Source organism: Orbicella franksi, chromosome 1 (assembly GCF_964199315.1).
Source record: "Orbicella franksi chromosome 1, jaOrbFran1.1, whole genome shotgun sequence".
Taxonomy (NCBI): domain Eukaryota; kingdom Metazoa; phylum Cnidaria; class Anthozoa; order Scleractinia; family Merulinidae; genus Orbicella; species Orbicella franksi.
In genome coordinates this window covers 20,734,940-20,747,439 of record NC_138145.1, presented here as the reverse complement: position 1 = coordinate 20,747,439, position 12,500 = coordinate 20,734,940, and the positions used below count along the sequence as shown (strand labels likewise).

General features: G+C 38.7%; 2 protein-coding genes across 2 annotated transcripts in view; both read right to left on the bottom strand.

The window, feature by feature from the left end:
• Nucleotides 1–5,338, bottom strand: part of LOC145485942 (uncharacterized) — a 7,852-nt gene extending 2,514 nt beyond the window's left edge. The window contains exons 1-2 of the mRNA XM_081464647.1: nucleotides 5,259–5,338; nucleotides 370–1,162 (exon numbers count right to left, since the gene is read on the bottom strand). Coding sequence (XP_081320773.1) covers nucleotides 370–1,162; nucleotides 5,259–5,285 — 820 coding nt within the window. The 5' untranslated portion in view covers nucleotides 5,286–5,338. The remainder of the gene's footprint in view (nucleotides 1–369; nucleotides 1,163–5,258) is intronic.
• A 5,196-nt stretch (nucleotides 5,339–10,534) lies between these two features.
• The window catches only part of LOC145496566 (histamine H2 receptor-like), a 2,124-nt gene continuing 158 nt past the window's right edge, over nucleotides 10,535–12,500 (bottom strand). The window contains exon 1 of the mRNA XM_081476267.1: nucleotides 10,535–12,500. This exon is cut by the window's right edge and continues 158 nt beyond it. Coding sequence (XP_081332393.1) covers nucleotides 10,920–11,813 — 894 coding nt within the window. The 5' untranslated portion in view covers nucleotides 11,814–12,500 and the 3' untranslated portion in view covers nucleotides 10,535–10,919.

Below are 12,500 nucleotides of genomic sequence, written 5' to 3'. Positions count from 1 at the left end.
ATTATTTTTAAAGTTTCTGAACTTTGTGCAGTACCGGTAGGTATATTTTTGTTTTTGTAGCTCAGCTACATTTTTTTTCGTAATCACAAACTACATGTACAGTGTGTAAGTTTGTGAAAGAAATAAAGATTAAAGATTAAAGATTGGAGAGTCACCCCTCTCAAAACTGTTGGCATCAATTAGAGTATTTGAATTAAATACACTGTACATGAGAGATACTGGGAACAATTTGCCATTTCCTTCATTATCATTCCAGTTTCATTCACTGTTTTCTTTGCTTTTGTGAACCTGATCCCCAGTTGGGTACTGTTAGTCTCAAGCCCTGAATAATTATACAGCCTGTAAAATTTATTATCTATATGATATTACCTGCACAAGTTGGTACATGTACACAACGTGGCATCACATATCTTCTTCTTGATGGCTGCGTACTGGTATTTCTAGAAGTATACCAGCGGCAACTCACCCAAAAAGCTATCACAAGCACTAGTAGACCCAGGACACAGATCAGTGCAATATGGAGACTGTCAATTGACCATCTGCAGTCCTTCCCCTCCAAATTAAGCTTGCTTGGTAAAGAGCTGTTACCACAACTGCACTCCCTTGTTTCAAAACTAGAATTGCTTGTTAATGAGCTGTTACCACAGGCAGGAGATGAAACATTTTTTTCATTGCTGCATTGCTGTGATGATTTAAAAGATGCCTTGCAATGCTTCTCCCCATTTCCTCCAATGACTGTGCCCCTTCTCATGGATATGCATTGGTGTTCAATGTCCTCATCACTGGCTCCACAGCATTCAGTACATGGATAACACTGCTGATCTGTGGCATTAAAGTAAAATTCACTTGAAATGCAACTACGAGAGCACTGTCGGTCTCTGGAGCGTTCACAAGGTGAAAGTTCTTTATTGTTGCCACATGATGTACACCTGCGACATCTTTTATTGGTATCATTGTTTGAGAAGTAACCTTCAAGGCAATCGATACATTCAATTTTTGTCCCTTGAGGGTGCGATGACCCTGGTTTTACAGATGCTTCCTGTCCATCATTGCACTTTGGAAACGGCCAGCAAACAGGTTTAGATGGATTATTCCTGTCGTACAGCTTAATGTCATCTTTATTGGCACAGGGATTACAATTTCCCAGGGCCACTAAAACAGCCTGAAAAAAATTAACAATACTTTTTAACTTTGGCTCCCAGAAAGAAACACTTGCACTTAGTACCATCATGAGATCACTCCTGATAAGGTCAAACACTTAATACCCGGGGTGTTTGGTTGGGTGTGAAGAGGGGTTAAAAAATCACCCTGGGTACCTGAGGAGCAAACCCAACAGGGGAAGTCTAAGATGCAAACAAATAAGTTTCACTTACATGTATTTACGCTGTTTTGCTGAATAAATAGCAAGACTAGCTACTACATGACTTGTATATAATTACTATCAGTGTTAGAAATTAGCACTCGCCCGCTTGCCCATGCGAATGTGAAAAGCATTGGGTGAGTGATTAAATCATCAATCACTCACCTACATGTACAGTATTTGGCCAGTTTGAGTTTCATTTTTGGGAAAATATTTAACCATAAATATTGATGACACTCCTTTTTATTTTCCATTTTGGCAAGAATATCTCTAAGCAAAAACTTTACCTTTTTTTATCTTTTGAGATGTCCAACTAATTTGACAATAATACAGTACAAATGAAATATGGCTTCCTGGCAGTGATGATTTACAAGACTATGAAGTGATACTGCTGGTCTCTAGTTGAGCTGGCAGTAACTACTAAGTGCAAGATGGCACACAAGAGGAACAAGGATGTTTGCTTGCTAAGAAATGAATCTCATGAAGAATCATCAATAGAAACTGTTTGGAAAATTAAGGTGCCTCCACTGTAGTTATGTTTGGGTTTAAGGTCTTAAAGTGAAATTTTTCATTGAAGGAAAAATTAGGTCATGTACATTCCAACAAGTTCAGTGTTTACTCCAATGTCTTGAATCTAGGGTGAAATGCAAATTTGGTAGTGCCAGCTACGGTGTACATGTATTTGTTTACACACATAGCTGTTTTTAAGTTAAAAGTAAGGAAAGTTGGAAATATTTCCATGGAGTGTCAAAAGTTGATGATAAAAACGAGGATAAAACAGTAGTTCTAATCGGTTTGCGATCCTTGGGAGGCATCTCCTAAATCAGACCAGAACAAGAAAGCTGAACAAGAAATGTCCATGATTAAAAGATGCAGGAAAAACAGGCAGTCAAGGACATCATGTGGCTACCTTGGATATAAATAATTGGCTGGACTCCTTGTTTTGATAGGAAATCAAAATGGCTTTCAAGCCAACTCGTGATATTTGAATCGGATCAAAAAGATTTTGAGAAGTTAATGTACGTTTGTGACACGGCATAAATTTTGCAACTAAAATTCATTAACAAATAATCATTAAGCTTATTTAGGTGCTGTAGAACACTTGAGCTGTTTTGATTGTTACTACTGATAAAGGAATGAGTTGCAACAAAAAACCGAATGTCTTGTGTACATGTACACAGTACTTCAGAGTTAAAGAACTACATGTATATCAATAATGAACTTAACTTCTATCACACAAGACAAAATCCACATTTTATTTTCGTTGCCTTTCAAATTACCCTTTGGCTAGCAAGTCAACTTAGGCTATTCTGATATTGATGGTTCTGTCCTTAGGACTTGAATTATTACAAATATCTTCATTCCTTCATTGCACTAAAAAAATATACTAAGAATCAGAGGAATGAAATTACTAACATAAGACAGCAGATTGCTAAATGGCTTAAGAACTGCGAACCATGTGCTTTGTCAGACGACTTTTACGAGTATGCACCAAGCAATCCCCTGACCTGAGTGGAGAGTGAGAAAGAATTAAAAACCCATCCAGAATATAATAGAAAGAAATTTCCTTGAATGGATAACAATTAGCGAGTGAAGCAAGTCCTTTGGTAAACTGAGCAATTTCCTGTAGAACAAAAAACTACCATGATTTGAATCTGTAATCGCTCACTGTAAGCTCGCTGTGCAAATTATTTTACTATGCTGTGGGTCTGCAATCAACCAGCGGTTTATATATACCTAACTGCGATGAGTCTATAGATGTTCTACAACATGAGTAATTTCTAAGTGTTATACACTGTACGTTGTCAAAGTGGTAAGGTTCCTGTCAGAAGATCACCAGAGGTTGAGGTCGGCAGTTAGAATCCTGTTGCGGGATTCTTTTTGTTTTTCATTTGAGCTTCTTTTTTTCCCTTCAAGTTACTGTACTACCTAGCAGGTTATTTGCATTTTTATAGGTACTGGAAAATAAAAATGTTCAAGCCATAAAGCAAAGTAATTATAAAAGAAAATGAGACAGTATGGAAATTTGAAACATTCAAAGAAGAAAAACGCTTCCCAAGCATGAAAGTTTTGGTTCAAAGCTGTTGTCAAAGCGGTTGATAGATCGAATTATACACCCACCCTTGCTGTATACCAAATATAAGTCTTGAATTAGGGAGCACCGGGCAGTCACTGAGACCCTGTTAGGGGTAAATTCCGACAAGCGACATGGCCTTGAAACGGCAACATGAGAGCTATGAATTGGTGACCAACGACAGACTGTTACCTGTTACCTAGCTTCTTTGTGCCTCGTGGCACATAAGGCCTACTCCAGACTACTCCAGCAAAATAGGGAAAGCGACACCAATGGAGGGATAGACCGACAACGAATTTCAGAACTGAGAATGCAGTGATTGTTTTAAACGTCTGAGTCGAAGTGAAGATGCATTTCCAGAGTTTTAAATGTGTTTTCCTCTCTCGCGCACGATGTCAACCGGTCGTGAAACCGAGGCTTTCTTATATGTGCTAAAATGTCCACGTCAAATAAATCGAGTCCGTCATTGCTGAGTATTTTTTCTCACTCTCAGCTGAGTGAGTAGTGCCCTAAAACGCCCAAAAACATGCTTAAGGAAAAAGCAAAGTGATCTTTGCAAGTCGGCTTCATATTTTTATTAGTGGGCCACCAGTAAAAGAATATGAAGTTGTATTATAAACTAGGAAAAGAGAGACAGGGGAAAACTGCCAAGGTCTTCTCATCTTCAGTAGAAGGTGAGGGTTACGCCAAATACAAAGGAAGATTATAGATAGGAGAGATTATCTGATTGAGGCAGTTGAAATTTTGAGTTAAAGAACGGCTGTTAAACACAAACATGGTAAAAATAGTCATAGGTTCGACGATCGTACTGTAAGTCCAAATACTGACTGGAAAAAGGCTGAAAATCGCAATTCCAAGCGTCTAAATTTCAAAATTTCCCGGGGGGAACATGCCCCCACATCCCCTAGGAGGTTAGCAACTTCAGTGCTCAAAAGCGTGCCCAAGCCCTTAGAAAGGATGCCCCCAATATGCCCCCCCCCCCCAGCATGCCCCCAGCCCCTTAGAAAATTTTGAAAAATTGAAGTAGCTAAGAAGTCTTTTCCTTCATTCTGAGTCGAAATGTGATGCTTTAAAAATAACCATAAAGTAATCAGTGAACCCACTGACTGGAGAAATGCTGGCTCAGCATAAGAATTCCTACTGCTGAAAAGTCTTTGAAGCAAGTGCAAAGCGTACATGGAGCAAATTATATCCAAAGAGATACTTATGAAAAAATAATTATAATTTTATATGTACCTGACTAGAACAGCAAGGAACCTTCAATGCGTGAGAAATAGTAGTTTCAGCGTGAGAGCGCAAGATTGAATTCGTTTGCGTGAGCCTCATGCTCAATGCGTGAGACTTGAGAGCACTGTGTCGGTTTTGATTTTAATAAACCAACTTATTACGATGTGTAATGTGCTATAGCTTCGTTTTAATCGAAAAAGGCCAAATTTCCCGACACAATTCCTCCGAGACGAAATTCCGACAGGCGACGTGGGAATCTTGCGAAATGGCGACATTTCAGACAAGGGACATGGGTACCCCCCTTAACAGGGCCTCAGTCACTCGCCCAAAAGGCAAGTGCTGTCAAAATTTAGTTTCAAACACTATATTGTCCTATGTCAATGTTGAATTAACTGTGAATGGAGGGGATGATCTCTTTAAACAAGCTTAAATGAGCTTGGAGAGATCTCCCGCTGTACTACTACTGCGCTGAAGATAAGTTCAATGAATCGCGACTGAGTTAATAAAATGAAAACAGTTACAAGCTTACAAGGTTAATTCTTCTTATTTCTTACGCTGATGCTGTTCTAAATTGTTACCAAACATTATTCAGCTTACCATAACGACTAAAAAGTCTATCAGCATTCTAACCAAGTTATGCTGAGTCAGCGGCCGTCAGGTGTGAAATTCGCAGTTTGCAATCCTGTTAACAAGTTTTAGTACCTCAGCCGACTGCAGTTCTCTTTCAGCCGACTTCACTGACCACCAAATCCGCTTAAAAGGTATCAAAACTCCACAGATGCTTTGAAAAGTACTGATATTTAGCAAAATACATGCAAAATATTGGGTCGATAAAAAAAAAAACGCTTACGCGGGTGGATTTGAGGAGTTACAGACATCCCACAATGCACACGTACGCGTATTGGCACAGGTAGCCGCAACCTCAGTCTCCTCTGCCGCGCAGGTGAGCGTGATGCAGCGACATATTCTTTGGTATGCACGTGAAGTCATCATTTTCTCTGTTTTCTAAATTCCAGAACTAAAGAGCCATCATTATGCTCATCAGGTACAAGAGGCAGTAAATTTATATCTGTTAACAACGTTTCAGCTCAATAGCTTGCTTCGTCTGAAAACTAGACTACGAGTAGTCCCTTGTTAGTCCGTCGTGCGTGACGCGAAAGAAAAATGGCCGCGCGAACTCCTGGGGGCGAGAAGCACGTCTCGCACCCAGGATTTCACGCGGCTATTTTTCTCTCACGGTTTTCTTTCCCCTCGTGCGCGACGTATTTTCCGTCCGCAGCACCATACTGGGCTCTGTAAGTTTGTGCAAAACATTTCGACGTTTGTTTGAAGTTTGGGAAAACGTACAGACCTAAAACTTGGAGAGGTGTCTTCTTTATTTATCTCTTATAACATCATAATTTCTTGACTTTTTTCGAATTATTTTTTTATTGCGTGACAGTACAACCCAAGAATGGCCGGGTTCAACTAACTGCAGTCAAACCTGTATTAGACGGACACCCTCGGGACCCGTACTAGCGTCCGGCTTAATGCAGGGTGGCCGTTGAAAACAGGGTCCCTCAGAATTCGTCTTAAAAGGGTCAGATTAATATTCGTCAGCATTCTCGTGAACGGTCGCGAACTCTGAAATACCGTATTTCCATAAACAGTGACAAGTATATGAGGTAAAGCGATTTAAGTATACAGTATAAACAGTATCTATTTTGATCGAATCATGTGAAGGTTTACAAAATCAAGCAAGAACAAAAGTTCTGTAAGTACAAAACCGAATAACAAAAAATTGCATTTTTGTGACAGCTCAGTTTGTTGGCAAACTTAAATGACCGATCTACTAAGACGTGGACAAAAAAAATGATGCATTCTTTTTGCAGTGTCCATTTGATACAGGCTGCTAACAATAGAAATGACCATAAAAGTCAATTTTAAGGTGTTCCGTTGAATACAGGTAATTAAATAACGTTTTTCTCAAAATCTACCCGTAAGACCCTACCTCAAAATTTCAGGAGTAAGAAATTGGCTCTGATTTAACATTCATGCAAAGTAAAATAAAGATCTGTAAGACAGATTTTTCGCAAACTAAAGTAAGAAAATGTGAGATCAAAAATAACTCAAAATGTGTCTTACAATTTTGGCTTTAAACGTTATTTACCCCAGCAAATCAACTGTGAAAATTTCATCATGGGTTGTACGGTAGGTTTTCGAGCAATCCTCGATCAAAGACTAGCTTTTACAACCTTGGACGAAAATTGAATTGCGCATGCCCTTTGTTTAAGCGCGCGCTCATGTGAAGCCATGTATCGCATGCGAGAAAGCAAGAGTAAATTAGAGCTCTTTTACCAGTTATTTATAGAGCTTTTTTGTCTTTTTTTTTTTGTCGTTTTTTTTTTTTTTTTTTTTTTTTTTTTGGCCCTAGGCTTAAACACATGTTTGAACGGAGTTTGAAACTATTGCTACGTATACCGAAATGATTTAACGCCTTTCAAGTGCTGAAGTGATTTTCGTTTCTTCTTAGGGTTACTTACGTCATTTTTGCACGCGCGATTAATACTGACGTCTGGCAGGCAATCGTAGCGCGCGCTACTGAGTCTCAGAAAAACTGTAGTAAGCCGCCTTAAAATTTAAAAAAAAAAAAAAATCTGTAAGACAGATTTTGAGCTATTTTTGATCTCACATTTTCTTAGTTTGCGAAAAATCTGTCTTACAGACTTTTATTTTACTTTGCACGAATTTTAAATCAGAGCCAATTTCTTATTCCTGAAATTTTGAGGTGGGGTCATACGGGCAGATTTTGAGAAAAACGCAATTTAACCTACTAGTGCCCAGTCTCTTCTTTGGTACTCGGTCGTTCATTTTGGCGATTTGTTGACGTTTAATTGTTCAAGTTTCACATAGAAGGGTAAAAGACTTAAGCAAACAGTGAATAAAGAAAGGAAAAACATCTTGAAACATTTTTGAAAAGAGTTAGAAGTTGGGCTGTTATAATCCATTGAAACTGTAGTAAGCCACCTTAATGAATTGTCAGGCGACCTGACACAAATCAGTTTGATTTTGTGAACCAAGTTTTAGCGAGATCAGAAAGACCTAATTTTAATCAAGAACTTGAAAATCCGGTTCAACTGATGCTGAACAATCGTCAGAAACCTCAAACTATTCCAAATTATTCCTGGAAAAATACCCTTTTTCAGTGAAATAACAAGGTTGTTTAGACCGAAATATCGTGCACTCTGTTATTTTCCATCTTATTCCCCGGGGGTTACTCCCAGAAAAATTTGGTGGGGGTGTGCGGCCCGCTTCTCACAATCCTTACCCTATTTAAGACCAGAATTGGTCTGCCTCCCTTGGTCATTGGAACGACCAAGCGAGGCAGAGAAGAGAGAACCTGGGAACGAGGTTGTTTCACCTCTAGAGTGACCGGAGTCCCCTCATTTCCCATAACTTGATACCGGCAATACCCGGAGTGATTGAGAGTAAGGGCCCCCGTGGGAATTAGTTATTATTTAGGTAATCGTATGAATGCGAGTGCAATTAAAGATCTATACCACCAGTGAAATGCGAAAGTTCTCACGGTATAAAATCGTTAATTGCTCGTGCTTTTATAAGATAATTCATAAACTATATGACTGATAAAATGACAAACGCGCCATAAATTTCTCTGCACTGGAAATTAAAAAGTAACGACACATTTGCCTGCTCTCGGCCAATCATAACTGATGAAAGTATATTTTCACAGTCATAATAAAAGTAATAATTTTTACAAAAGCCTGTTTTTTAAACATACATGTACAGTATACGTGTACGCGAGATAAAAAAGACGAAAATTGCATTTTTACAAGATTCGTCGTGTGATTAATTCGCCGTCCTAATTTTTTGACTTGTGATAGCCATTGAAGGACTGTATGATGAACACTTACTTAATTACTTCGATTGGCAGTACGCTAAAGGCAGTTTGCTAATGAATTCATAGCTGAGTGTAAATCTAATCTGACACACGATTCGTGTCGAATAATTGAGTCGTTTATGCGAACATAATCTGCGAGCTAAAGCCGACACTTGCCTTTGTCAGACTGATCAACGTTTTATGATAACAGCATTCCACTCTAGAACACTAAACAACAATTTGAAATTGATTTCTGCCATTTGAAACGGGCCGGGACTTGAAGAAAAGCTCGAAACTACGCTCTGCGTGAGCTCTCAGTGAGTATGATATTATAAAGTGCCTCTTGTAACTTCATCCGGACCAGGAATATTAGCTAATAGTTAATAGCTTTTAATTATTTCCTTTCTTGAGAATTTAATAAATAACAGCTCTGTCAGCTCTACTTTAGATCCCTCCCCGAACGATAGAGAGAATAGCTTTGTAAACGAAAATAAAATTCTTCCAACGCCAGACAAGTCAGTGTGGATCATGCGTTCGTCGTGAAGACGCCATGCCTGACTGTAATTCAATTATGTCAACGCTGCCTCAGCTGACGAACAGATTTTTTAAATACATGACGTTTTAAAAATCTAGGGTTGATAGGTACGTGATCCGATCGTATTAAAGTAAATGATCCTCGGGTTATGAATGGTAATAAAACAAGGAATGGTGACCAGTTACGATAACATAAGCCTGATGCTTCCGTCCTCAGCTCGTCAACCGATTAAGGGGTCTATCAGTTATAAAAGAACGAAACATTTTAGAATATTCGAGACAGGCGTTCGTTGGGGAGATGTTTTGCAAATTAAAGTAAAAGAAAACTAAAATTAAGAAAGATTTAAACGAATAAAGTACTCGGGAACAGCAATAGAAAAATAAAAAGAAAGGCAATCGGCCGGGTGAATTACTACTGATTTAAAAACCTACGAAAAACCTTTAAACGATCCGCGAATTTTCATCTAACAATTGTTATGAATAGGCAGATGGTCTAGAACGGAAAACATTCATCAAATGTACCCAATTTAATTTCTGAATTAAAGAGGGTTGAGCACTCAGGGAAACCAAACTAAAAGAGTCGTTAATTAGTTAGTGACACCTTCATCCCGCCATCCATCACCTTTGCAAGTTTTCCACGATTTTAATTTAAATGATCGTATGTTGCAACATTAAAAGTCTTTTTTTACGCTATTTGCTGTAATACATTTGACGTACTTCAAGTGCAATTAATTTTTAGCTTTTAGCTTTGAACAGGTAGGATGTAGAAATTAAGAATAGAAATTGAAACCTGATATGGAGATAAGAGAATAATGAAGACAACTTCAACTAGTTTGTAAGAAAAAAAACCAGCCTATTCATTTATTTCAACCTGATTCATCAACACTCTTTCATCCCATGCCAGTGGCATTGTCAAAACGTTTCCGGATGTTTAAATAATAATTAAGTTTATGTAAGAGGGAGGAAAAGCGAATCGATGTTTCTTAGTATAACAAAGGTTAACTTTAAATCTAGAGATATAATCTCTTCAAATCTGCATTAATAAACTCTATCTGACTAGGGAAAAAAACTGAAACAAAATTGTCATTAACGCTTTCTTCGTCATTAAAAAGGAAACAAACGAAACCGAATTTACACCAGTTTTGTGAAATTATTTATTCATTTTTTTTCCCTCGGGTTCTACAATAAATGAGTGGTGACGAAAAGGAGGTCTAACTGGCCATGTCTTGCTTTTTGACATTACAATTAATTCGACACATGTCAACCTGTCGTTTGGATCTTGAGAGTTCTTTTCATCTTTTTTGAGTTGGAGGCAAAACTCAATAAAATTTACTGCTGTTTAAAAATTTCATTTCGCGGAATGCAATTCCATGTTTGCCATCTACATAAAGAGAAGCACGCGTTTCAAACTTTTAAGAATACTTTATATGATTCCAGCTACAGTACTAACGTCATTAGGAGATTTAATATACTGAATTCAGCTATTTATGTCCAAAACAGTTTGCAGCAATATATAACATGAACCACAGTTTCCAAAGCGCATTCTGAGTGTCTCTTGATCATTTTTTTTTTCTAATAAAGATGATTGTTATTCATCCCTTGCAAGAAATCTTTATACAAGACGGCCGTTTATCACACACGCAACGCATTGTTGTATTGCTCAATCCATCTATCATCCCCCCGTTTATATATGAGTCTGTGCGTTTTCCTTGGGTATGTCCATAAAATAGGCTTTAAATTTTTTCCAGAACTCATACTTATTTTAGGCTGTCAGATAACAAGTTCACAAAGTGAAGAAACCAACTACAAATAATGCCCACTGCTCGCCTCTTGCTAAGGAGAAACTGTTATACAGTGGTTGTTCTTTCAGCGCAACTGCGTTTTAGCCTCCTTTTATTAAAAGAATGATTGCAGAATATTCTGTCGAGCTCTCTCCTTATATCTCTCTTCAACAACGAGTAAGCGACAGGATTAGCAGCAGAATTAACAATTACAAGAAAGCACACTACATTGTACAGGCTTTCGTGCATGACGCACAAGGCAGTAAAATAGCAAAATGAACTATAAACCTCCACCGCGTAGCAAATTAGAAAGATTGCGACTACAGCTGCTATCACCGAGGCAGAGAAAGTCGATCGGCGAAGTTTCGATGTTGGTCGAGGGTTAAAACGTTTTTGCGAACTAAGCCATGCGTCGCGGCGACAGTGCTTTCGGGATGTTCTAACGGCATGTGTTGTAGCCAGGAATAATCCAACACAGGGGACAAATTCGAACACGGTTGTCCATACGATTACACTCACTCGTACGTCTAAGCGAATTAAACCCACGCTGGCGCAAACAGAGGGAATGAAGTAAGTTGACAACGGAATCAACCACGCTACGGTGGTCAGGATTATAGCTTTCTTAGCTGTCATCAAGGACATGTAGTGTAGAGGTCTGACAATGGCGATATAGCGATCGAGAACCATGGCGCAAAGATTACAGACTGAAGAGTAAATCATCAACACTGCGATATCGTCTCTGATCATCTCATTGCATGAAGTGAGTACAAAGTGGCATATGGCGTGTCCCGGATAGAAGGATATCCCAACACCAAAGTCAGCGATAGCAAGAGACAGGACAAATCTATTGTTAGTGGTTCGAAGTTTGCGGCTTGCGAGAATCAAGCAAATAACAAGACCATTTCCAACAACAGCTAGTAGAGAAGGCAGCCATCCGGTCATCCAGTACCAACCGCTCATACTGAAGGAGGTAGCTTCGAAAAAAAAAGAATTAACACGACCTGAGTACGGACTGATTGTGTTTCCTATGGGGTTGAATCTTCGTGAACCAGCTGCTTCCCTTTTCAGGAAATCGAGGTTAAAATTAATGATTTTTTAACTAATAGCAAAATCACATAATCACCACTTGCGGCAATCATTCACGATAGACGAATGATTTAGCATGAGTTCTCCACTTACTGTTATTATTTCTTTTTTCACCAAGTGTTTACGGTGAAGTCGTTCATAAACAAAGTCTATTTATTAAGTCCAATCTGCATAACAGGAGGATAGATCGCGATTATTAGCAAAACTGACGAATTCTTGGTTTCGCTACGAGTCACCATGACCACTGAAGACTCTTTTTGTTAGGTAAACTTCAGTCTGAAATAAAGTACATTATTACGATACAATTAACATCTCCGCCAATGGCAGCAAGCAGTTGGACTCCAACACCGATTCACCCCACTTGCAAAAATCAATTTGCATCCCTTTCTGTCTACGACTCTTTCAAAGTTTCCAGGCGCGAACCTCAGGGATTAACGGTGACCGATTTCCGAACAAATGAGTGCCGAAGGTGCAAGCTTCTAGCTTCATACCCCGCTAGAAGTGTTTTGGATTTTAATCCCCTAAAGTCCTATTTTCCTGGGTCTCAAAGTCGTTATTTCA